This window comes from Podarcis raffonei, chromosome 11 (genome assembly GCF_027172205.1).
Source record: "Podarcis raffonei isolate rPodRaf1 chromosome 11, rPodRaf1.pri, whole genome shotgun sequence".
Taxonomy (NCBI): Eukaryota; Metazoa; Chordata; class Lepidosauria; order Squamata; family Lacertidae; genus Podarcis; species Podarcis raffonei.
In genome coordinates, this window is record NC_070612.1 from 18,493,828 (window position 1) to 18,519,816 (window position 25,989).

General features: G+C 39.9%; 1 protein-coding gene across 3 annotated transcripts in view; it reads right to left on the bottom strand.

The window, feature by feature from the left end:
• The window catches only part of RICTOR (RPTOR independent companion of MTOR complex 2), a 60,152-nt gene that overhangs the window by 30,454 nt on the left and 3,709 nt on the right, over positions 1-25,989 (bottom strand). For all 3 annotated transcript variants that reach the window (XM_053407648.1, XM_053407646.1, XM_053407645.1), the window contains exons 3-16: positions 19,648-19,745; positions 15,557-15,621; positions 13,023-13,154; positions 12,190-12,253; positions 11,021-11,147; positions 10,460-10,629; positions 9,637-9,704; positions 9,212-9,279; positions 7,319-7,401; positions 5,916-6,003; positions 3,403-3,493; positions 3,231-3,297; positions 3,037-3,117; positions 1,187-1,287 (exon numbers count right to left, since the gene is read on the bottom strand). In XM_053407648.1, the coding sequence (XP_053263623.1) occupies positions 1,187-1,287; positions 3,037-3,117; positions 3,231-3,297; positions 3,403-3,493; positions 5,916-6,003; positions 7,319-7,401; positions 9,212-9,279; positions 9,637-9,704; positions 10,460-10,629; positions 11,021-11,147; positions 12,190-12,253; positions 13,023-13,154; positions 15,557-15,621; positions 19,648-19,745 (1,303 nt within the window). The remainder of the gene's footprint in view (positions 1-1,186; positions 1,288-3,036; positions 3,118-3,230; positions 3,298-3,402; positions 3,494-5,915; positions 6,004-7,318; positions 7,402-9,211; positions 9,280-9,636; positions 9,705-10,459; positions 10,630-11,020; positions 11,148-12,189; positions 12,254-13,022; positions 13,155-15,556; positions 15,622-19,647; positions 19,746-25,989) is intronic.

A 25,989-nucleotide genomic window follows, 5' to 3' on the forward strand; every position in this document is an offset into this window, starting at 1 on the left:
CCCTGAGTAAATTCGTCAGCTAGAAATTTTGGGTACAATCCTAATTTAGAAATCAATGGTAGAGATATCTGCTAAATGTTGATTCTGGGAAACTTGACAAACGTCAAGTTTGCTTGTTTGTTTCCAAGCCTAAGTCAACACACTTGGTAAGGAAGACCATAGGTCGAATCCAAAACTGCCCATACACAAGGAATGGACTTGCTCTTGTGCTACAAAACTTCCCCTTCCTCCCCTTTACAGCAACCTATATGTCCCCTCAAATCTGCTCCGCGACAGAAGTCTGTGCGTGTAACACTGGGCACCAAGCACTGGGCCAGAGAGCACCTCATGCAAAGCTAAACCATGGCTTAATGCAAATGAACAAATGTGCAGGATCCCAAAGTGTAGATTATGGCTGCACTGCTCCTCTCAACCTAAGCATTACATCCAAACGTGGGCTTGTGGACTGTCTCCCCTGTACCACAAGCAGTAAACCACGGACGAACCCTGGGGTTGTACTCAACTAACTTTTACTTAGACCCACTGAAATGAATGGACCTAAACTGACCATGCCATTACTTTCAATGCACCTACTTTGAATTAATTTAATACTACCCCTGATTATAGCTTGTGGTTCATCTGGAGCACCAAACCATGGCTTAGTCCCATGGCTTAGCCCTGGGGAGCACAGAAGCAGCAAACTGGGGGAGGAGGTCAGTGGCTACAATCTTCACTCCAGGAACCTAAATGGCTTGGCTCTGCATTACATGTAAACTAGGTCAGTTAGATTAATTATCTATAATACAGAAAACACAGGGTGAAGAAAAATTCTTAATTTCCCCACTTTATGGAAGGTGGACTTTATGTACATACAATGTACATAGTAGATAGCTTAGTTTATTAGCCAAAAGAAGAAGAGAAACTTGTGTCCTTGTTTTCATGGCTTTTGTTTCTTCCTGCTCTTCGTCCTGTTTCTGCTGGGGGTTTTTTATTATCTTGAAAGCCTTTCAGACATGGTACCCATTGATAACTGTTTTTACTATCATGCCCACTGCTCTGTATTCTTTGGATAATATGGCTTTTAATTTCAAATATATAAAATCACTAAAGCCACCCATTTAGAAAACCGGAAGAATAGGTGCAGCTATACTGAATTGGATATGCCAATTTAGGGTAACTTCAGCAGGTTACTAAAATGTATGCTTACTGTCTCTTCTCCTTTGCGATGTCAAAAGAAGCTGCCATGTTCATTAAAGTTGGTAAGCAGTGTAAGTGATGGCTATGACAATGAGGAAGAATGGTGTTTGCCTGAAAAAGAAAAGAAACATCACAGATACAGCCCAGGTCCCACCCAATGAAAACCTATTTAACTTGAATGGTATACAAACAGAACTCTGCCAAAAGGAAATCGCTTTTCCTTTCTCTTTCCACTTCAGATACAATTAAGCTAATACAGATTTTTTTTAAGTAAATACTGAATTTGACATAAATTAAAAAACTTAAAAAATTGTCCAGTAGCACCTTAGAGACCAACTAAGTTTGTTCCAAACAACTGAATTTGACAACTGTAGAAAAAGCATTTGCTAACTCCTTGTATATGTTGCAGGCTTAGACAAGATTTCTAACAATTCTCTTGGAAAACCCACTTCCTTGAGATATTATCAGTTAGCAAACCGCATTAAAGAAGCCAACAAGCAGTGGATTCATGTGTCTAATGAAGTTGAATGTAAGCTATTTATTATAGCTTATGCTATAAAAAATATTAATCTTTAGAGTTTTGCTTTTGCTGCAAAAGACTAATTCAGCTGCTTCTCTGGAGAATGACTTTTATAGCTGGGGCTCTTAATTCTAAAAGTACAAAATTAACAACCTACAGAAATAATGAATGATGAACATGGAGCTTGTAAACCAATATGAGAGCTGACTGTGCTCTCTTGAGCCAGCATTAAATAGCCATCCAGGGATGGCTGGTAATGAACTGAAGAAAGCGAGGATCCATCAGTGAACTAGCTGAGTTTCCATAGCTGAGACAAGTCAACAGGAAACTTGACTGGGCAGGAGCCATGCTTACACAGTCCCTAGTCCTTCTGGTAGTTCTCAGCAAGGCAGAAGGGTTTTGAATCATAGCAGCAGGAAGGAAGTGAAAGATCCAGCTGCACAAATTTAAGATGGGGAACACCTGGATTGCCAGTGGTACATGTGAAAAGGATCTGGGGGTTTTAGTAGACTACAAGCTTCACACGGGTCAACGGTGTGATGCAGCAGCAAAAGAAGATAATGTTATTCTAGGCTGCAGCAACAGAAGTATAGTGTTCCAATCAAGAAAAGTCACAGAACCACTCTATTCTGCTTTGGTCAGATCACAGCTGGAGTACCGTGTCCAGTTCTAGGCAACACAATTTAAGGAGGATATTGACAAGCTGAAACATGTGCAGAGGAGGGCAACCATGATGATCAAGGGTCTGAAAACCAAGCCTTATGAGGAACAGTGGAGGGAGTTGGGTATGTTCAGTCTGTTAAAGAGGAGACTCAGAGGAGATATGATAGCCATCTTCAAATATCTAAAGGGCTGTCACATGGGAGGATAGAGCAAGCTTGTTTTCTCCTGCTCTGGAGGATAGGACCCAAACCAATGGATTCAAGTTAAAAGAAAGGAGATGAAATAATTTTCTCACAGTAAGAACTTGTTGACAGTGGAACAGACTCCCATGATAAGCAGTGGACTCTCCTTCATTGGAGGTTTTTAAGCAAAGGTTGGATGGCCATCTGTCATGTATGATCTAGTTGATATTCCTGCATTTCAGGGGGTTGGACTAGATCACCCTCGGGGTACCTTCCAACTCTACATTTCTATGATCCTATGACCTTTTTATAACCTACTGCATCTTTTACTGGGGCAAGGACACACTTCCAGGGAACCAGAGAATTCTTTGGGTAACTATACCTTCTTCCTTAAGTAAAATATTCCTTTTAAAATTATTTTGTTTTCTTCCATCCTTGGAAGATTCCCAAAGTAAAGAATTTAACCATCAGTACATGAAACAAAGTCTTCCTTACCATATGCAAAAGTTCCCCAAGTAAGATTGTTGCTCTGACGGATACATGGTCATCGCTGCTTGTGATTACTTCAACTAGACCCTGGAGTAAGTAAGAAGTGAAACTCTATTGTAACCATCTCACTGTTCTGCTTTGCCCAGAACCTACTACAATAGAGTTAACTAATTGTCATTTAAATGAAAGTCTGAACGTACTTCTAAGAGTCCATTTCTAATGAAAGCAGAGAGAACCAGCGCCAAGTAGTTGTCCATGAGGTCAGGCCTAGATAAATGTGCAAAAGAAAATTGAGATCAGCTTCATGTTCTCTTTCATATTATCTAAGTGAAGCAGGCAGAAATGGCACTAATGCTTTTGATAACACAATACCTTGATCTGGCTCGGTGAGGTAATATAACTTTAGCTTCTGCAGCTACAAAACCATCAGAAAGTCTCCAACTATCTTGAAACCTGCTTGGATCTACAAGAAAGCCATCAAGTGAAAATTCTGAGTTTAATTAACAAGAGCAATGGAGTATGTCGGTACCATAATTCCTAGTCATCTTTCATTTTGATTTGGTATTATTATTTCACTCTCCTTGTCTCCTGCTTGTTCCTCTTGATTTCTATGCTAACGTGTGTGCTTTATAGCAACATAAATAGACATAAGCTACCATTTAGTTAATCACATAATAAATGGTATCAGGTTTAAATTACAGTAGGCACTAATAATCTCACATTTATCTCAGAAAGACATACAAGTCAGTGACATATGAAAGTATACAAGGTGCGCCTATTCTAAAGGAAAGTAAAATATACTTTTTCCACACTTTAATAAAACTTTACGTTTCAGGTTTCAGAACCAGAGAGTTGGAAGGAACCTCAAAGATTCTCTGTTAATGCAACATCCCTGATGAGAGACCATGTATATGAGGGATGATGTGGATTTCTTACATCCCTTCTAGCCCTGCCCCCTTTCCATTTCCCCCTCTTTAATTTTACCACGCGTGAAAAGCTGAATGCGCACAAGTTGCAGGCTTACTGTATAGGAACCACCTTATAACAGCCATTCTTGTAAATGCAAGAAAACTGAAGCCGTATGTTTATGTACGCAAGTCATGTTGAAACCTTTTTATTTATGCTTAACAAATTAGTTTCATTACACCACATGCCTCATTCTTGGCTACATTAGGGGTAAGTATTCAGATAAATAGCATCTGTGGTGGCGGCAGGAATAAAGGGGGTTTAGTGAAATACCCAGAAAAAGCCCAGCTCTTAGCAGTACATCCTCATAAGAGTGGAAAGGTGGTACAGAGAAGTGTGGGGACTGCCTGAGCATATCAGAGCAAAAGGGGGGACAGAGGCATGACACATTCAGCCTTGTTGCAAAACAAAATCTTAGCATTTGTCCGCACCACTGCCCTTTGCCACCTCTTATTTAACTTTGTAATACTTTTGTTTATGCTCTTATTTTTCTCTGCTGTTTGCACCATCTGCAGTTCATATGTGCAAGTGAACACTGCAGGAATTAATGGAGAGGGGGGAAAGGGATGCCATGAAGGCCAAGCAGCAGATGAATTAATCAGTAAGCACTTCAAGCTGCTGCTTGGCTTTATGGCATCCCTTTTCCCCTTGTTTACCAGATACCGCCGAATTGTTCATGTGTACACTTGACCTGCAGATGCACAAAAAGCAACAACAGAACAGTCACAACGTAAGAGAAGCCTGTTGGGTGTCGAGGAGATAGCCAGGCTGATAAAGCATACTTGCAGGGAGAAATCATGAGGAACCTTGCAAGGAAGTTAAACCCTCTTTAACTTTAAATTTTCTGATAACTAAACCTGGAAGTGGAATCTTCATCGATAGAGGGAGTCCACAATATGCTATGAATGACATCTATACGAAGCTGTCAGTAGAAGATCTGGAGCACAGGGTCATCAATATGCTGATGACACACAGATCTATTTCTCCACAACACCTGCATCAGCAGTAGTTGTTTAAGCCCAGAACCAGTGCCTGAATGCAACTGTCGACTGGCTGAGGAACAATAAACTGGGTGGGAGACATGGGAAGATGGAGGCTCAGTGAGTATGATTGCTCCATAAGATAGGTCAACTGCCTGTTCTGAATGGAGGTGTGCTCCCTCTGAAGGAGCAGGTACCCAGCCTGGGGGTACTCCTGGATACACCTTTATCATTAGACATCCAAGTGATATCTGTGTTTACGAGTGTCTTTTATAAGCTTTATCTGGCATGCCAGCTACGACTGTATATGGATTAGGATAGGCTGGCCAATGCAGTGAGAAACTTGAAGCTGGATTACTGCAATGTGCTCAATGTGGGGCTGCTCGTGGGTCTGGTCCAGAAGCACCAGAAAGTGAGGAAAGCAGCAGTTAGACTGTTGGTGGGGGCAGCTCTCTGACAGCATGAAGCACCTCTGCTAAAACTTGTAGCTTATGGCAGCCTGTGCAACTGTTTAAGGTTGTGTTGACTAAACAACCTGGATCCCAGATACTTTTAAGGACTATACTTTTAAGGCACATATAACCCAGCTCCATCACTGAGATCATCTGGATTAGCACTGCCATTTATCTGGAAGAGCATGGGGGTGTTTCAGAAGTCACTCAGGCTTCAACTATAAGTTAAGCATTTAGTGTTGCCAGACCCGTGCTGAGAAAGAGTATTCCATCAGAGATTTGACAAAAATCCTTGTTGCTAAGTGGCAGACATATTTCTGCTGTTTAGACGGAGAAGAAGCTTCTGATTACTGCAATTCTAAAGTAAGGTACTCATGACTAAGTCCAGCAATGAACTGCAGGGCTCAAGTATGCAGAAGCCATTACAGGAATGGACTTGATAAGCTTTCCCAATGAATGAAGAGTAACACGCAAGTTCAATACTAACCTACACTGAGAAGTGCTTCTATAAATTCTTCTGTCACGATAGGAAGAGGAAGGCGAAATATATCATAAAGAACTTCAAGCAGTCCTCGCTATAAACATAAAAAGGAACAGAATTTTAAAAACCAATAGAAATTTAATGAATTTGCACTGGGGTGTGAGGGGTGACTTTTGATGATACCATTTTCCCCTACAGCTGTCCACTCCTCTTCCCATAGTGGCACAGAGGACACAGAAGGAATAAGCAAAATAGTCTTCCATAGCATGAGTTGCATTAAACAGTTTGTCACAAATAATTTAACATTATAGACACATCCTAAGCTTCTGCCTTTTGGAAGCATGACCATAATAAAATAGCATTGCTCATTCATAGAGTTTTAGCATTTAATATCTTGTAGTGAGCAATAAGGGACTCGGGGGGCGCTGTGGGTTAAACCACAGAGCCTAGGACTTGCCGATCAGAAGGTCGGCGGTTTGAATCCCCGCAACGGGGTGAGCTCCCGTTGCTCGGTCCCTGCTCCTGCCAACCTAGCAGTTCGAAAGCACATCAAAGTGCAAGTAGATAAATAGGTACCGCTCCGGCAGGAAGGCAAACGGTGTTTCCATGTGCTGCTCTGGTTCGCCAGAAGCAGCTTAGTCATGCTGGCCACATGACCCGGAAGCTGTACGCCGGCTCCCTCGGCCAATAAAGCGAGATGAGCATCGCAACCCCAAAGTCGCCCACGACTGGACCTAATGGTCAGACGTCCCTTTACCTTTACCTTTTTAGTGAGCAATAAGGCTTGTTGCAAGTCACATATGCCTAGTGAACACATTACAAATAATATGAGATGACTAAGGGGTATATATAGATTCATCCTTTACTCTTCCAGCTGTTATCCCAACAGTATAAAAAACCCTCAACTGGTTTTGTTTGTTAACTCTCTTGCTCTAAAACCTATCTCGTGCTCTCATTTCATGATTATTTGGGTCAGATGATGCCACTTCAGGGAAATCTAACCCATAGTCAGCTGTTACTCTCCTTGTGTCAGAGACCCTACCCTCTGTGCTCCAACACTGTAGCTTCACGCAGCCAAGAAGGATTAATCCCAACTCTCCTGCCCTTATTTCCAAGTGACTGTCTTCCTCAACTTACAGCTCCCCAACTCTGCTCATTCTTGAGAGAGGTTCTGTAGCCTCTGAGGACTGCACTGGAACATTAGTAGCTTTGTGGCACTTCCAGCCACAGTTACTTCCAGCTGTCAGTCATGCCATGGAGTCAGAGGGCCAATGTGTGCACAACCTCCAGTAATATAGATATATACACACAGAGCGATTTCTGAGAAAACAGAATTTGTACATCTGTCTACACAAGAAGAGCGAGCATACAAGCCCTCGGAATTCATCTTGTAGAAGTCAAACACATACCCTTATTTCCATATTAGGTATACACAGCACTCCAATGAGAGATTGGATCCCGGAATTCCCAGGCTTGCATAAACTAATAATGCCTAAAAACAAAATAAAATGCATAATTACACGATGGCAAACTCATGTGCAAACACCCAGTGGGAAACTTCTGCCACAGGCTGAACAACAGACAGTTGGTCTAAAAATAACACAGCATAAACTTCACAGGATTTCTAGGACAATGAACAAAATGTGTTTCTTTTATCATGGAATCATCATCATAATATAGCTCAAAGAGAGCAACAGATTCGCTTTGCCAGGAAGCAACGAAATAAAATAAAATAATAATCTTGCCCATAGTGATGCTACCGAAAAATGGGAATCATACTAGATAATTATTGAAACTTAAGAATCCTTAAGAATCAAGCAACTTGTTCTCAAGAGTGCAGCCAGATGCTAGCTTCCAAACAGGACATGAACAGCCTCCCCTATGGTCAATTCCCAGCCCCTGGTATTCAGGGGTTGACTGCCTCTGAACACGGAAATAACATTTGGATATCATGGTTAATAGTTGTTGATAGACCTAGAACTTCCATGAATGCACCTAACCCTTTTCCAAGGCCACCTAAGATAATGGTCACAACCACATCTTATGGCAATGAACTGCACACACAGCTGTGAGGTGAAGTACTTTATAAACCTCCACCACATCTCCCTTTGTTTTTGTCTTTTTGCCAACGACAAAGCTTTAGCCTCCCATCAGAACTTCTAAAGAAGTTATCTTCTGTGTCCAGACAATTTCAGAGTTGTGTTTATCAAGAACGAGAGGCTTTTTAAGGCTACCTCTGGGTTGTGGAAATCTCTCCCTAGAATTCATCTCACCCCCTCCCTGATGACTTTGTGTTGCTGCGAAAACCTTCCTGTTAATGCTCTTGCAACAATTTATTTTGTTCTTATTTTATCAGCTACTTTGTCATGTTTCAGTTCTAAAAGATCGACAAGACAGCACTGATTCCGATACTTGTTCTTCCTCAGCAATATTTTTTCTCCCGTATATGTTTAGTAATTCTAGCTCCTCCTGAATCTTTTTTAAAAGTCGCAATACACTGACTGTCTTTCAATCCAGTGATAAGAAGGCCAATTTCAGCAGCAAGTTGCATATACTGTCTGCTTCCCCAAATACTGGCTCATGCACTAAAACAGATGAAAACCCTTTTCCAAACTCCACAGCCTTCTGGGATTAGTCATGTGCTTACCAATGCAGGTGACTTTTCCATTGTGGTGCCCTATCTATGAAATGTTCTCTTTGGGGGGGCTTGTCTGGTGTCTACATAGCCTTTTTCAATCCCCCCCCCCCCCGGGATATCTATTTTCATAGACCTTTTAAATGTTAGCTGAAGTGGTTTTATTGTATCGGCTATGTTTGTTACTTTTTCAGTATTGGTTGATTCAACTTTGCAGTTGCAGCTGTTTTATTTTAAAATTGACCTAAATATGTTTATTTCACTGCAAGCTGCCCTGATAACTTAATTGGGCTCAGACAGGATGCACAATTTTAAAGCATTAACAGTTAAAAGAGCTCTAATTACCACATTTGATTTTTAAAAAGAAATCTTAGGTATGTGCGTTTTGACCAGATAATTCATTCATTTTTAATTTGCCAATCAGTTCTCAAACTTCACCTCTTGTTGCATCTATTTGAAATGGTTGTTCAGAACAATTACAGCCACCCTCCACAAATGTGGTCCACGAAAAGCAGATCTCCCAATATTGTAAACCACCCATTTTCACGTGAGGCACACAAGAGTGTGCATGCATACACACACACACACACACCCCCCTCCAATAACATATACCTTTTTTCTACACTCCAAGTATGCCATCATTCTAAAGGTTAAACCAAGTTCTTACCTGCCCACGATCGAAATGCTGCAACAATTCCCATTTTACTAGCAGACAGCCGTGCTTCTCGGTCCTCCCTAAAAAACAATGTTGCGAATAAATATCCATGTTAAACTGAGTCGTGTTTATTAAACACCAAATTGGTCGTGTTTATTAAACACCAAATTGGTATCTCTGATTTGTGACAATTGTATGGTAAGAATACGATATGGTATGCTATTGAGGATTGTCAAAATGAAAATTGCCATGCATGGGACAGATGGCTTAATGGTACATGGAGTGCTCAGTACTGGAGGGGCAGGGAATAGTATCACTCATGAAAGTGTGCCCTCAAAAGTCAGAGAATGGCTTGCAAAAGCCCTCGTCCAGGATAGAAAGTTCAAGTACTTGAATATCAGTGTTATCAAGTAGCAGCTAATGGAGACTGTACTTACTTCTGCTGTCCTTCTGCAGTATCTGGATTGTGCCTGTAGTGAAAGTCTGTGTAGGGCGCTAATATCCGCTGCCGTAAGGAAACAAAAGTTTGGAGTCATTCCCATAACATCTTTATTACTATCCACCATTTAAATGTTGAAAAAAATACTATCTATTCCAACATAAGTAGTTCTTTCTTAAGTGATATGGAAAAGAGAATTTGCTTCTGACCTTAACAAAGATACAGCCAGCAAAATTATCTATGAAGCAGAGTAAAGTGAAGACATCCAATTAGAACGACCTATTATTCCTTACCTTTTGAAAAAGAATATATGCAGCATCTTTTTGCATGTTTGCAACTTTTACAGTGGTACCTCGGGTTAAGTACTTAATTCGTTCTGCAGGTCTGTTCTTAACCTGAAACTGTTCTTAACCTGAGGTACCACTTTAGCTAATGGGGCCTCCTGCTGCTGCCGTTCCACTGGAGCACGAACTCCACTGGAGTTCTCATCCTGAAGCAAAGTTCTTAACCTGAGGTACTATTTCTGGGTTAGCGGAGTCTGTAACCTGAAGCGTATGTAACCTGAAGCATATGTAACCCGAGGTACCACTGTACTTGTTGACAGACCTGGCAGAAAGTACTGCCAATTGAGGGCTTATTTTTAAGGGTGTGTTTAAAAAGAAAATATGGATAATACAGATTACGGGATTGAGGCAACAACCCAAAGCATGTCTGTTCAGTAAATCCTATTGAATTCAGTGGGGCTTAATCCCAGTTAAGTGGGGTTTGGAATGCAACCAGTGTTGATACACTAAGACTGTATAAGAAAAGGAAGTTCCTACCTCTAATTCTACATCTGCACGCACATACTGTCGAGTCTTTGGATGATTGAGAAGATGCAAGACGGTCGTTATGAGAGCTTCATTTATACGGCTTAACTGGCAGTCAATCACATTTTTCAAAATGGTACTTAGACCACCTCGAAGTGCAACTACTTCTGGATTCTGAATTGCTGAAAGAAGAGAATGATATTAACTGAACCAATTAACCGTATTTCTCATCTAATCTTATTTCTATGTTTATGTTCAGCTTCAGACCAAGAAAATGTTCAGATTTCAGCTTAAAACCTTTTTTGTTTAAAGTCAAAATATATTTTAAATGCCTTTCCTTGGATGCTCAGGAAAAAAATTCATTATTTACTTATTTACTAATTAATGCCAAAATAGGCTTCTAATCCATTTATAAAAGATAGAAACCAATTATACAACGTTATTAAAATTCAAAATAATTAAAAATACACCATACTTAAAGCACACAATAAAGCAAACCCATTAAAACACTGAAATATAAATGTCCATAATTAAAATATGCAACAAAACTATAATACTTTTCAACTTTCTTACCTAGTTCACAGATAATTGCAATACATGCTCGAACCATCCTGTCCCTCTCCTGAAGGCCGTCATTTCCAACAGCTATCAAGGAATTGGTAACCGAACTAGGAAATAATGAAGCATTCACAGTGATCATCTGCAAAGAAATGCAAAAAGAAATGGAGAGATGTGTTTGTCACGGCAACATTACAGTAGGATTACAGAACAACACTAATGGTTCTGCTATATGTTCGTATCAAACTCTTTCTCCCACCTGCACGTTTGGGCTCAGTATTCTGCTCTTTTGCTTCCACATTCTTTTTAAACAGTTTCTTCGACAAATACATAAAGATGAATATGTACTGTAAAAGGTTAGAAGCCATACTAAGATAAAGAATCTACTGCACGACCATGCAGAGTTCTCTTCTGGTTTAATTAAACTAGGGAGTAGCAGATATGCACTCAAGAAGCTGTTTCTAATGCATGGCTAAATGGTGTTCACCAAGAATGGCCCCTTCTGTCCTGAAGTGTTCACAGCAGATAAATTGTGGGGCAAAGCTGGAAACGAAACAGCAGCACAGGGCTCATGCATTTTCTTAGAAAAGCAAATAATCCCAGGGTCTCCATACCTCTATGCAGCCATTGTATTTGAGAAGGATCATGCAGATCCATACTGCCACCACATGACATCTGCACAATAGATGTCATGTTTGCATCAGGGCCTCCACACATACAGCACAATGTGCAAAAGCCTAATCCATGTAATTTATACACTACGAAAACAGAATATCAAGATTGCACCCATTAGACCTACATGTGTGGCCTCCTATGCAACCCCATTCAAGTGCATGAATGTCAGGCATCAGCAAGCGCACCAGAAGCGAGTCAGGGAGGGCATGATTCACCACCACAAGGTGTTTCTCCCCCTCAAATACAACAGTGGGAAGAAGAAACAGTAAACTGCCCTACTCACAGGGAGTCTCCATGGAACTTATGGATAGTAACTAGCTGTTGCATTTGTACACTTTGTTTTTATTTTTACAACCCTGTTTGCAACACAGTTGCAATACTCCAGCCATTTTATGCATTAAAGCAACACATTGTTTCCAACATGTCCACTGCTTCTTCCACGGTAATACAGAATTTGCTTTTAGGTTATTCACTGGAAAATCGAACTATACTATTGTTTCCGAACATACCTTCCTGACTAAACGAAGTGCTTGTGTCCTTTCTACTTCATTACTCTGCTGTATGTCAATGCACCTAAAAGCATAAAAATGAGGAGGAAATACTGTAATTAGGGTTCAAGGCGGCAGAATGTAGTGCATTTTAAAACAGCCGTGCATTTCCCAGATATATTTGTTTTTTACTTTAGAACATATAGCGGCAAGGTTCAAGTTCTTGAGATGACTGGTGCAAAACAGTCCAGACAGCCACTTGCACCAAAGCCCCTCAACTTACAATTCTGTGCAACCAGCTAAACCCAATGCAACAATATATTTGAGGCTATCTTTCAATAAAACCAGGCTATGCAATCAATATTTAGAGATTAGTCGTGTTTCTCCCATTTCCAATTGCAAAATAAGTTTATTTTGAAAAGTTGTGCATTTGGGATCGTAGCCAGCAGCGTCACTCAGCTAGTGGTGAGGCTCCTATCAATGAACAGGGAGTAAAATAATTTTCAGTCGTTCTGTCTTCACCTTAAAGCCCCTTGCCTCTCCTAAAACTGTTCCAGAGAGCTGGGGAGCCCCTCCAGAGCAATGCAGGGAGACACAGGAGGCTGCAGGGTGGGCAGGGAACTGCTAAATATTTCTTCTCTCCTCATTCCATCAAAGAAAGCCTGACCATCAGCTGAGTGACGCAGCTGCATACAACCCTTATTATTTCACGTCACTTAAAGCAGGCATCTATGGATATTAAATGTAACAGGTTGCGATCTGCTCAAACGAAAAGGTTCAAAGAGTCATATAAACGGTGATTCATTATCCAAATCAGGAAAAAGATTTCAAATACAGTATCAATTTATTATTACCTGGCTATCAAGTAATCCACTTTTAATTTTAACACCTTCTGCAGAATACTGGAGTCTCGGATAAGGTATCGAAGGGCTCGCAGCCCTGCCGCTCGCACCTCTTTTGCTTCATTCAGTAAAGCTAATCGCAAACTACGATGCAAATGATAAGAAAATCACTCAGGCTTTAAATAATTAAGTGTGCCCCTTTTGCTAAAAACAGACTCCCTCTTCCTTTCTGCAAGACAGGAACTGATCCATGCTTAAGTACATAGCTATTCATGTTAGACATTTTAACACCCAAGATGTAAGCAAAACTCTCCACTGCTTCGCATTTTCTTCTCCTTGCTGAAAACAATATTAATAATGAAAGTAAGTTAAGACTGCCTGTTTCCATGAAGAGCACGTCCTCATTTTAAATAGTTACACAATTGTGAACACCAAGTTTTCAACAGCTTAGTAATAAGTAATTTGGTTTCCACTTCAAAGCTGGCCGGACGCTCCCACCAATGCCAATTTGTAAAATCCGACCAACAGTGCAGAGAATATTAAACAATACTTACCATCTCAGCCTGTGATGTCATTATTTGGGCTAGGGTGTGTGGAATGTGTGTGGCCCAATACTTCCTGTTCTGAAGCTTCTTTGGTTAAAAAAAAAATCAGTGCTAAAGAGCTTATGCGTCTCAAAAGCTCAGCTGGATGGTCCCGCTTGCACAAACAGAGGCCAATTGTTCACCACTTTCAGGGTTAGGGAAGCTATTCTGATCACACTGCTTAGTGACAGACTGTTTTTGCTTACCTCTGTAGCTATTTCAGGGAATTATCTGCCTTAGGCCCTTTGACTGTGGAATCCATTCTTTCTACGGCTGGCACACATTAACTGGATTTTTAGTTGAGAAGTTCAAAGACAGATAATAGCTCTAGCAATCTGTTAATGTAATGATTCTTTAATACCAATAATTAGGTAGGAGGTGCTAGTTTCTCTTCTCTGGATTCATTTGCACTTTTTAAAAATGATAATTAAAGGTAGGGTAGGAACTGGATCCAGTCCACTAGCCACTTCCCTACCTAAAGTAGAAATTAAATAATTGCTAAAATATTAGGAATTATCGCAAGAATTATCACAAGCTGCTGCAATGTCACATCTTGCTTTAAATATCAGATTACACTTCAAGTCTACAACCTCCCCAAAAATAAAAATAATCCTGCACTCAGATTTGAAGTAGTGATTGGTAACAGGAAGTTGATCACACAGAAGTGATCCATAACCTTTTGGGTGGTTTCATTGCCCATGAAAGTAATATATCACTATATTTGTTTACTATACAGTCATACCTTGGTTCTTGAATGGCATCCATTCCGGAAGTCCATTTGACTTTCAAAAACCAAGGTGTGGCTTCTAATTGGCTGCAGGAGCTTCCTGCACTCAATCGGAAGCTGCGTCGGATGTTTGGCTTCCCAAAAATGTTCGCAAACTAGAACACTTACTTCCAGGTTTGCAGTGTTCGGGAGCCAAAACATTTGAGTCACAAGGCGTTCGAGAACCAAGGTACAACTGTATACCACTTAACTGCTATAGACAACAAGTGCTAAATTCTCACTGATTTTAATGGAGCAGGGTTATTCTGTACAAGTTCTACTGAATTTAGCAGTAAATGAGATGTGGACTGCTGCCCATGCTAATGGTAAAATAAATAATATTTTCTGATACACAAACTTAGCAGAGAACAACACAGTAATAATAATAATTTATTATTTATACCCCGCCCATCTGGCTGGGCCTCCCCAGCCACTCTGGGCGGCTTCCATAGAAACCAAAAATACAGTAAAATATCACACGTTAAAAACTTCCCTGAACAGGGCTGCCTTAAGATGTCTTCTGAATGTCAGGTAGTTGTTTTGCATATCAGGTATTGTGCATATCAAGATTCTTCACTGGATAAGAGATTTTTACAGACATTTTCCACTACAAAAAGCACCTTTCGTATTTGTGCTTATAAAATATTAAGCATATTACTTTAACACAATTTCAATGCAATAGTTTTAAGAAATCCTGCAGGTCTTTAGCTAACTTTGTAAAATCAGACTTTTGAGTTGATAAATTGCTCACAGATTTTCTACACTGAGTAGAAAACCTGGCAAACAGCAGCCTGTCTGTGCCATCTGAGACAAGCTACCAGGCTCACACCAAGCATTTCTACAGGTCATCCCTATGACCAAAGACTGGGTAGAAAAAATGTTACTGGGTAGAAGTTAAGGAACAAAAAATGACAAAAGGGGCCCAGAGCCTAGACTAGTATCTCCTTCCTCCAACACAAGAACTGCTCATGGCTGAAATGTTTCTGGTCTTCAGCTTCTAATGCATTATCAGAATCAAGAACTCTGCAATGGATAGAGCACCTGCCACATACTCAGAACAATCTGTATCATGACCTCAACACATTGGCATCCAAAATGCAGTTTAACTTACAACTGAAACAACAGTCACAGAAACACTAGCTTATCTTTCATGAATGGTCCAAATAATGCTCCAATATAAAAAGAGAGAGACTTACCATATGATGATGTTTTCATAAGTAAAACCTAGCTTTTCTTCAGTATGACCAGCATTACAAAGAAGCTGCAAGTAAAAAATGTGTATGTCAACTGGCCGGGTAAGGAGTTTTGTAACAAGTCAAACACACTTTTCTCCAAAGCTACTCAAAACTCTCCCTGGCTTTCTGGTCTTATAACCAAACTAAGCAATTATTTTCAAAGTATTGCTGAAAGAGAAGTATGTGTTAAGATCTTATTGCATTTTAGCAAACCTTAAATTTTTTAAAAAAATAAGTACTTTAAATAAAATATGCTGATAATTCAAATGACTGAAATTAGTTTCATGACAATAGTTTCACATCTTTGTCCAATCTATTTCTGCAGCACTATTCATTTTGAAGTGCATGGAGCCAACCTCTGCCACTCTCGACATTTGCAAAAGTGCAAATTCACTGCTACCGCGTTAGTTTATACATCTATAAATACAGGCTGCCAAGAGGATAAAGATTGCTTTATATGATTCAGCTGTTAAAAACACAGATAAGCAGGTCACCTTCTAACAGAAAGGTTTCCAGGTAAGTGGCAGAATGTCTTAAAGGGATAGAAACTAGAAAAGTGAAATGCAAGTGAAAAGCATTTTGTCAGCTCTGCAAAAATAAGGGTTGGGTTATACACCACTAAACAAACTTTAACTTGCAAGCACCTTTTAAAAAATCATTTTTTCATGGGGGGCCGGAATGTGTCATCCTACTATAAAACACTTGGAAAAGGGGAAGTGGGATGTTGGTTTACAACAGTGGGTGGCGGGGGGGGGGATGTCTTCAGCCTGAGGGTTAAATTCTATACAGTCATACCTCTTGTTGCGTTCGGTTCAGGTTATGTCTTTTCAGGTTGCGTCCTGCGGTGACCCGGAAGTACCGGAAAGGGTTACTTCCGGGTTTCATCGCTCGTGCAGACGCACAAAATGCATGCACAGAAGTGGCGAATCGCGACCCGCGCAGACACGGGTTGCGTTCTGCTCATGTTGCGAACAGGGCTCCGGAACGGATCCTGTTTGCAACCAGAGGTACCAGTGTAGTGCCAATGGTGAGCAGGTCAGAGGAAAAAACATGGGCAGAATAACAGATGTTAAGTCTTACCTTTCTATGGTAATCTACATTCCTGCCACATAAAAGTCAGAGGTTTCTACAGACACCCCTCCATCAAGGCAAGCCAGAGGCATTATCACAGTTCAATGACACATTCCTGCCAGGGAAATGCACTCCTTGAAGGTGAGGCATCTGGCAAGGGGATGGGGGCATAAGACTGAGGAGAATCCCAAGGGTCAAACAGAGGCCAGGAATGCCACCTTCCACCCCCAGGCATGAGGTTCCCCATCTCTATAGTTTACAACCAGTAAATAACCAAAAAGGCAGTATGGTATCTTAAAAACCTATATGGTGAACTCACTGTTACTTATTGACAATACTTAGCATGTACAACGCATTCTGAGTAGTTGTTGGAAATACCAAAAATATTACCTTTAGTGTAGAGATACAGTGGTACCTCGGGTTAAGTACTTAATTCGTTCCGGAGGTCTGTACTTAACCTGAAACTGTTCTTAACCTGAAGCACCACTTTAGCTAATGGGGCCTCCTGCTGCCGCTGCGCCGCCGGAGCACGATTTCTGTTCTTATCCTGAAGCAAAGTTCTTAATCTGAAGCACTATTTCTGGGTTAGCGGAGTGTGTAACCTGAAGCGTATGTAACCTGAAGCGTATGTAAACTGAGGTACCACTGTATATTTTTTTTCTATTTTATTACATTTATATTCCACTTTTATATTCCAGTGAGCTCAAGGTAGTGCATATGGTTCTCCCTCTCGCCATTTCATCCTCACAACGACCCTGTGAGATAGGTTAGGCTCAGAGATGGTGACTGGCCCAAGGTCACCCAGTGAGTTTCAGGGCTGAGTGGGGATCCGAACCCTGCTCTCCCAAGTGCTAGTCCAACACTCTACCATTTCGCCACACGAATATTGAAGCTACATATTTTAAGTGTGAAAATTTCCAGGATGGCACCTAGCCATGCTTCAAGCTACAGGGCTGAGTCATCACATAAACGGTGGCTTACAGTTAGAACTATCAGGCGTCACTGCTGCTGCCACCGTGAAAAGAAAAAGGAGAAAAGTTATCATTCCTTCCAACTGCACAGTTCCTGATCCCCTGCCAAACAGCAGAATAGCAAAACAGGGCCACCCACAGACAAGGTAACAGGTTTCTTGAAGGACTCAGCATGTGCACAGATTATTATTATTTTTTTGCAAATAAAAAACTAAAACACAGCCACAAAGAAACTGAAAAAAACCTTCCTGATGAAGGTGGCTTGTTGTGGTTTCCTTTTTCTGACAACGGGCATTTTTGGGGGAAAACAACTCTGCTTTTAATGTAAATTGCCTGGCCATCCATAACTAGAATACAATAAACAATGAGGAATTAATGTATCCCCACCAGCACAAAAGTACACGAAATGACTCCCCCAAACTGCATGAAGAATTAGAGAAGCTCCCCATCTCCTCATGACCCTTCGTAGCATGGAAATGACCTCCAGCTTTCTGCCATTACGTCCATTTCCCCCCATCCTGTGATCATTTTGGGAGAAAGGGACCAAACACTTTTTAATTTTATTTTTAGGTAACTCAACTGCTTGCTAGGTATGTTGTCAAAATGAGCTAAAGCAATTCTACAAATATTATTTAAGTTCTGTTGGTCAGCAGTCAGCTATGCCTGTTACTTGATCCAGTGAAATCATGACAAGCGAGAGACACAAGTGTGTGACACTCACATGGTTTAGCGATCGTATCACTAGTTCCCTCTGTCTTTCCCCTAAATAGAAGATTTAGTTATTGGGATATATGTCAAACCACTGCATCACGCAGAAACTCTAAAAAGCTAGTGGCCTGCATTCAGTGAAAATGTCTGAGGAGATTACTGTTTAAAAGGATAAAACTTCAAACTTTTCCCTTTCCACCATTTAAACGTAATTTCCAAAAATGCAGCTAGCACAATTACACTTGAGTGCCAAACTTCAATATTTCTGGTCTTAATGTGGTGCACATTACTTTATTTAATTCCATTTATGAATCTCTTCTCATGAAACATCTCAAAGCATTAACAAGGCATAGACAATACAGTCATACCTTGGAAATGGAATGGAATCCGTTCTGGAAGTCCATTTGACTTCCAAAACATTCGGAAACCAAAGCGTGGCTTCTGATTGGCTGCAGGAAGCTCCTGCAGCCAATTGGAAGCCGCAGAAGCCCCGTTGGACATTAGGCTTCCAAAAATAGTTTGCAAACTGGAACACTGACTTTGATCGTTCGGGAGCCAAGGTGTTTGAGATCCAAGGTATGATCATATATATATGCAACTCAAATTCAGTGCAGGTACAGACTAGAATTAAAATGTCCACTTAAAAGGTTTGATGAAAAAGAAAGGACTTTGACAGGTAAAACAACAAAACAAACCTTAAAGCAGTTTACAACCAATGAAATAAAATAGATATCAATGGCAGTTCATTTATACAATCTCTCTATCCAAAATAGTATTCCTAAGATCATGTACTTCTGATGTACTGTACCTATTTTTCAATATGCTTTTCTTTTGGTTCTTTTGTTACACGTCTTTCCATACATGTCTTTCCCTATTTCCATCCATATCCAAAATGACGAATACTTTTTCTGTCAAAGATACTTCAACCATTTCTTTCACTGCATAGAAGTCTACTCAACTAAATTGTAATCAGAGCAGACCCTCTGAAATTTAAAAAGATAGGTCCATGACTTTCAATGGACCTTGTCAGAGTAAAATGTAGCTGAATACCACCCACTGCATTAAAGTTCTGGCTCAAGTTCCTGTAGCACAAAGCTTGTGATGACCAAGTAAGTAATATTCAGCAAAACATTAATGAACGGATACAGTGATTTTTAATCACTTTCCCTTCATCACTTTTATCATCCCATCGCCACATCATTCACTCACAAGTTTTCCAACTGAATCAATTGATTTGGCATGATGCAAAAAAACAAAAACAAAAAAACACACAAATGCTTTAACTATTATAAAAATTCTTACCTTAGTAAAGTTATTCAAGTGGCCTAGCTTTCTCATATTTGAAACCCCTTGCAATTTGGCCACATTTTGGAGAATCTCTCTCAGGTTATCAGAAGGGTCTACAAGAGAGAAAAAAGTATTGGTAGGCACAGATTAGAGAAGCAACTACTATACTACCTATCCTGTCTTTTTTAATCAATTTCTGCTTCTAAGGAAGTTGTAAACATTTTGATAGCAGCAGGCTAATAGTTTAAAGTCCAGGAGGAAAGCGAAGGCTAATTGAGATTTCTCTCTCAAAAAATACAGGTCTCTGTTTCCTGGCCCAAATGAGGACGTACCCAAACCTAATTTGCAGAAAGTGTCTGGATCATACCCAAAGGGTGAATTCCAGCTAGAGCTCTCCAAAGCTGAAAGACCCACCATTTGGGCATTTACTAGCAATGTAATTGTAAGTAACAAACATGGACTACCCTATATGTTAAACAGGCTTCACTATTGAAAGTGTCAAATGAAGCTTTTTTCCATTTGGTTGACAATTTCATGAAACAGCCTAACTAAGGTTCTGCTGAAATTATACCTACTTAGTGAAAAATGCTGGGGTCTATTTTCTAACATATCTCAACATGCACCTTTGTGAATGTTTGGCGCCAGTTTTGGATTAGGGAGTTTATCCAATTTTAGGGGAGCTATTCTTTGTTTTATGGGTTTACACAGTGTTTTTTGCGTGAAAGGGGTCAATTACTATGAAGCAGCAGGTATTTTAGTGGAAGTATTCAGGTTGATATCCAACCTTTGTCATATTCAGCTCAGACTCATTAAAATCAACGGACTTGTGTCAACTGGTTTTAGTAGTTCTGCTATGAATATGCCTAAAGTTGGATATCACCTTCAGGAAGTGATGTAGCAAAAGCCATCAAATGCCACTACTGTAGTTGAAATTTCTTCAACAGCATACCAGAATACGGTGGTGGAGGAAATCATACTGTGGAGAAGGAATAGATTGTCACATATCCCATTTGAGAAGCTCAGGATTACCAGGGGGGACCATTCTAGAGAACATTTCATCCCGTTTCAAGATCAAGTAGTACAAACCACAAGCACAAGATTAAAGAGAATAGTGTTGGCATATAAGTACCACTAACAGTTTGTTATAACCTTTAATTTCAAGGGCATATAATAGATGGGAACAAACTGCTTCCCTATAATTTAGCATTGCTGAAAATGTAATTTGACTGATTCCTATTCCTTTGTTTTGCGCTTTCAGCATAATATTGGTGACAGCTACCCTAGCTTTCAAAGCTTTGAGCTGTACAAGTGATTTCGTATTGCATCTCAAGTACCAAATCATAGTGTCTCAAAGATTTCTCTAGAATGTTTGATTTCATGAATTAAAAAAACAAGATACTTCCTCAATAAGGTTCCTGAAAAGAAAATAAAAAACATTCTAACGTGGTCAAATGAGAATGTCAATCAAAAACTAAGGATGTTCTCCTTCTCTGGGTAAGTAATAAACACTCTTGACACAAAAATCACTGGGGAGAAACCTTTCAAAGTGTATGTGGCATGTTATGGTGAGGTCTGGCATACCTCAGTAATGAAGTCTGCCCCCACAGCTTTTACAGAAAAAGAAGGGGGGAAAAGAAAAACCAATCACAGCAAATTCATATCCCACCATGAGCACATCCTGGAGAAAAACAAATTCCAGCTTGCATGTAAAAGCAAAGCATTATTTTCCGATTCTAACCTGAAGAGATGGGGCAAATCAAATTCGTACGAGAATGTTAATGCTTGTACGTTACTCCCTTTCATTATCAAAGACTCATAACTAGAAAGGACAGAGCACATACTTTCCACACAGAAGGCCCCAAGACTGTTATTTCCAGTCAAAAGGGTCAAGCAAAAGGAAAGACTTTATCCGAAGACCCTGGAGAACCACTTGCCAAGGAGAACTGTTGTGGCATCTGAGAGCTGATGGCTATTTATCACTTCTTTAGGAATCATTAGCTGATGGGACTTGGAGTCCAAAAAACTCAGAAGGTTCCCTACCACTGCCCTAAACCACAGTGAAGAGTAGACTAACCACAGTTTTATGTCCTAAACAGCAGTTAGTTGAAAAAGGAAGTGAAAACTACTAATCTCCTCCTCATGACTGCAGCAGGATGGAGAGTGAAGCTCTTAAGCCTGAGGTCAGGGAAGATGGGAGTTGTAGTCCAACAACATTTGGGGACTCAAGGCTAAGAAAGGCTGTGCCAATGATATCCTCTATACACATTTTTTTAAATAACCAAGGCACTATACATGCTTTTCAGTTACATTTTGCAACAAGCGCAGAACTTGTGGCTCTTGAAGCCATTTTCTCATAAACTAGAACTATTAAAGATATTAAACACAAATATATTTGTATTTAATAAAAGAGCTTTCCCATGCAGAATAAACTTTTTTATTTTGCTGCAGTAGTACAACCTCCCCAGATTCCTATCAAACACTATTGCTATTTTCCCATCCCACAATGCCCTCTTCTTCTTTCATTAATAAATTCCAATTATAGGTTGCTCCTCTCTTGTATTCCAACATCTTCCAGACAGTGGTATAGTGCATGTGTGTAACATGTATCAATATGTATATGAGGATGCATACAGAAGAGAAAGAATGCGTATATTTGATTTTTAAAGCCTGTTATGAAATGGACCTGGATTCCTGGTTTCAGTTTGTGCTGAGCCAGGACTGGCCACTTCAACACAGCAAATACTCCTGTGATTAATCATGGTCTCCAGCTGTAAACTGCTACTCACTCTTCCTTGTAATTCACATCCTGCTTTTTAAAATATATCATCTATTTCAGATTGCAAAGAATCCTGAAACACGCACTGGTTGTATTTCAAAAGTTATACAAAAAAGAATGCAGTTTTATTTTCAAAATCTTCTCCACAAGGTCTGAAAATCCAGAATCTTTCAACAGCAACCAAAGTAAGAGTTACACAGTATTAAATATTTGTATGCCTGCTTAATCTCATTATCAGTCCTGCTATGCCACAAAAGTTACACAACTTAGAAGAAAACCAGAACAGGCCATTTATACTGTGTAAAAGCATTAAAGGTTGAGAAGTGGTGAGAAAAGGAGCTTGAAAAATATTTGGTATTGAGCAAAACCACTACTGTATCAATTAGGGAAACCACCAATTGAATATTAAATAAGCTTTCAAGTTAAATATGCCTAAATTTTAAAGAAAGGTGAAGCTTTATAAAATCGAGTTGGGAGTCAGAGTAGCACTTATCTGCAAACTCCTTCTGGTGGTATTCAAAATTACTTGGACATTTATGCTGAAATTCATATAAGTAGCACGTATCTAGTAATTAACAATGGATGTTTATAAATAATAAGTCTATACAGTGGTACCTCGGGTTAAGTACTTAATTCATTCTGGAGGTCCATTCTTAACCTGAAACTGCTCTTAACCTGAAGCACCACTTTAGCTAATGGGGCCTCCTGCTGCCACTGCGCCGCCGGAGCCCAATTTCTGTTCTTATCCTGAAGCAAAGTTCTTAACCTGAAGCACTATTTCTGGGTTTGCGGAGTTTGTAACCTGAAGCGTATGTAACCTGAAGCATATGTAACCCAAGGTACCACTGTATTCCATTTATTATTTTACATCATTAATTTGGTTAAGTATGGAATTCAAGCTTCTAACATCTAAGAGAAAGAGCGGCGGGTCTTGGAGATGCTAACCAAGTGCTGGGGGGGGGGGTGTAGACTCCTTTCAAACTTCTCAAACTACTCTGGTGTGTATACTGAGGGCACGTGAAGAGAATTGGTGTTGCCTCTTCCAACAGAAAACTCCCTCACAAAATAGGCAATTGCACACTTACCAGCTTAGCTATTAAGTGTTGTAACCCAATGGCGTAGATATTTATGGCATGCAATGGAGCCAAAAGTTCTAAGCCAGAAGTGGAGAACCATTTTCAGCTCTTCTGGGCAGTCTTTCAGATACTTGAGTCTAAATAGCTTAGGTCTTTAAACACTAATGTGAGAATCATGAACTAGGCCCAGAAACAAGCTGGCAACCAGTGCAGGTATTTTGAAACGGAGGTTATATGAATTCAAAATAGAACCCTGGCCAGTAATCTGGCTGCTGCACTTTGAACCAGTTGAAGTTTCCCAATAGTCCTCAAGGGTAGTCCCATGTAGATCACATGGCAATAGACCAGTCTGGAAGTTACCAGAATGTGGAATACAATGGCCAAGGCATCTCTCTCCAAAATAAGCCACAGCTGGCGAACCAGCCAAAGCTGGAAATAAACTGCTAGCTACCAAGCCTCCTTGAGCCTCCAGTGGCAGCTTTGGATCCAAGAAAACCCTAAAACTACAGACCTACTCCTTCTTCCCAGTGCAAACACAGCCAGAACATGAAGTCTTCCCACTTCCTAGACTCAATAACTCAGAACACATCTCAGGATTCAGCTTCAATTTACTGGTCCACATCCAACTTGTGTGTGTACATGTATTCTATTGTAACACATTATATTCAAAGATTACTCTTTGAGCAGAGTAGTCAACTTGGAATAGAACTTTGGTTCAAATACCCAATCAGACATAATATTATCTTTTACCCACCTAGCTTACCTCAGAGGACTGTTGTACAGATGAAATTAGATTACCCCAATGAGCTTTTTGTAGGAAGGACTGTCTACAAATATGAAGATTATTTTCTTTGGTAGCATTTAAATTCTCTGCCTTCAACAAGAGTAATCTTCATATCAGTGTTAAAAAAATGTGAACTGTATAATGGAAAACACTTATTTTCAAAGGTTGGCCAAAGACCCAGCAAAGCTGACATGTTGTTTGCTTCAGGTGAAAGGAGTAGAAAGGCATGGAAAAGGGGAAGTCTTCCACATCATAATATGTCTTCTCTAATAAAGAATTCGAGAACCAATGCTACTAAATATGAAACTGAGATCAATAACACTTGAAATAGTCTCAGATATTCAAATTTATTTCACTTTAAGTCATCAGTTCACATATTCTGGCTTGCTGAGAACATTCTCCAGGTTTCCCAACATGCACACAGGATTCCATACGGTAGCGGACCACATAAAGTAAGATACACATCCCTATTCACCCGTTTTCTGTGAGGCACAAAGAACTGGAAGGAAGAGAGATAGTTCAGTCTGTTGTCAGAAAAAGATTCCAGGACTCTGAAGGCAACCACATTTGTAGAATCTTTCCCACAGTTCCTTTGGATTTTTGTTTCTAACAGGATATTTCACAACATAAAACAATAGTTCATTTGCAACATAGCATACTCTTAATGTAATCCATCATGGAAGTTCTGAACTTTGAGAGGCTTAAGAGGCATTCAACCCACACTGCAACTAACAGGATTTTAACCTATGATGCCAGACTGTATATATTCATGATTATATTTGGACAAGGTACCTACTAATGTTCTGACGTGACAGATATCCAAGTGATCAAATTTATATACACAAATTGTGAAATCCTACATATTTCAGTATCAATCATCCATGTTCACATCAAGGATGTTGCTTGATAAATTCAACAAAACAAAAATATGATCTAGTGTTAACCATAAACCAAACTAAACCAATCCAAGACGTTAAATTAAAAAGTATACAATAATATGTGATTTAATAAACTAAATTAATGGTGGGGGACCTGTGGCACTCCATATCTGTAACCATCCCTAACAGCTGGCCATGCGGGCTGGAGCTGATGAGAGTTGCAGTCCAACAACATCTCAAGGGCCACAGATTTCCTACTTTTGAAATAAGTATCCATACCTAATCAAAATGTTTGGGTTCTATAATATCCTGCATGTAGAGATTTATTTTTAAATTGTACAATTTCCCACTAATGACATTTTGAGGTTGAAATGTGTTTGAAACCTTTGGTATCTCTTTATATATATATTACCAGGTTCATCTATGTTATTTATCATCTGTTGTATACAAATAGGTATTTTGGTTCAGTATGTTTGTCTAATTAAAAAACATGTTATTTCAGCATTGATACAATTATCCATTTAAACTGTGATGTTTTTTGCTTAAGAGCAGGGATCCTCAATTCTTCTAAAAACTGTTTAAGCTTTTGGGATGTTGAATAAAAATGGGCAGTCTGGAGCTTGCTTACACATTCAGTATTCGGAGGTGGTTATCCCAAACTTTCAGCTCCTTTCCCCTTGACCAAGCATAGGCAAACTCGGCCCTCCAGTTGTTTTGGGACTACAATTCCCATCATCCCTGATCACTGGTCCTGTTAGCTAGGGATGATGGGAGTTGCAGACCCAAAACAGTTGGAGGGCCAAGTTTGCCTATGCCTGCCCTTGACTATTTCTCAGTCATTCA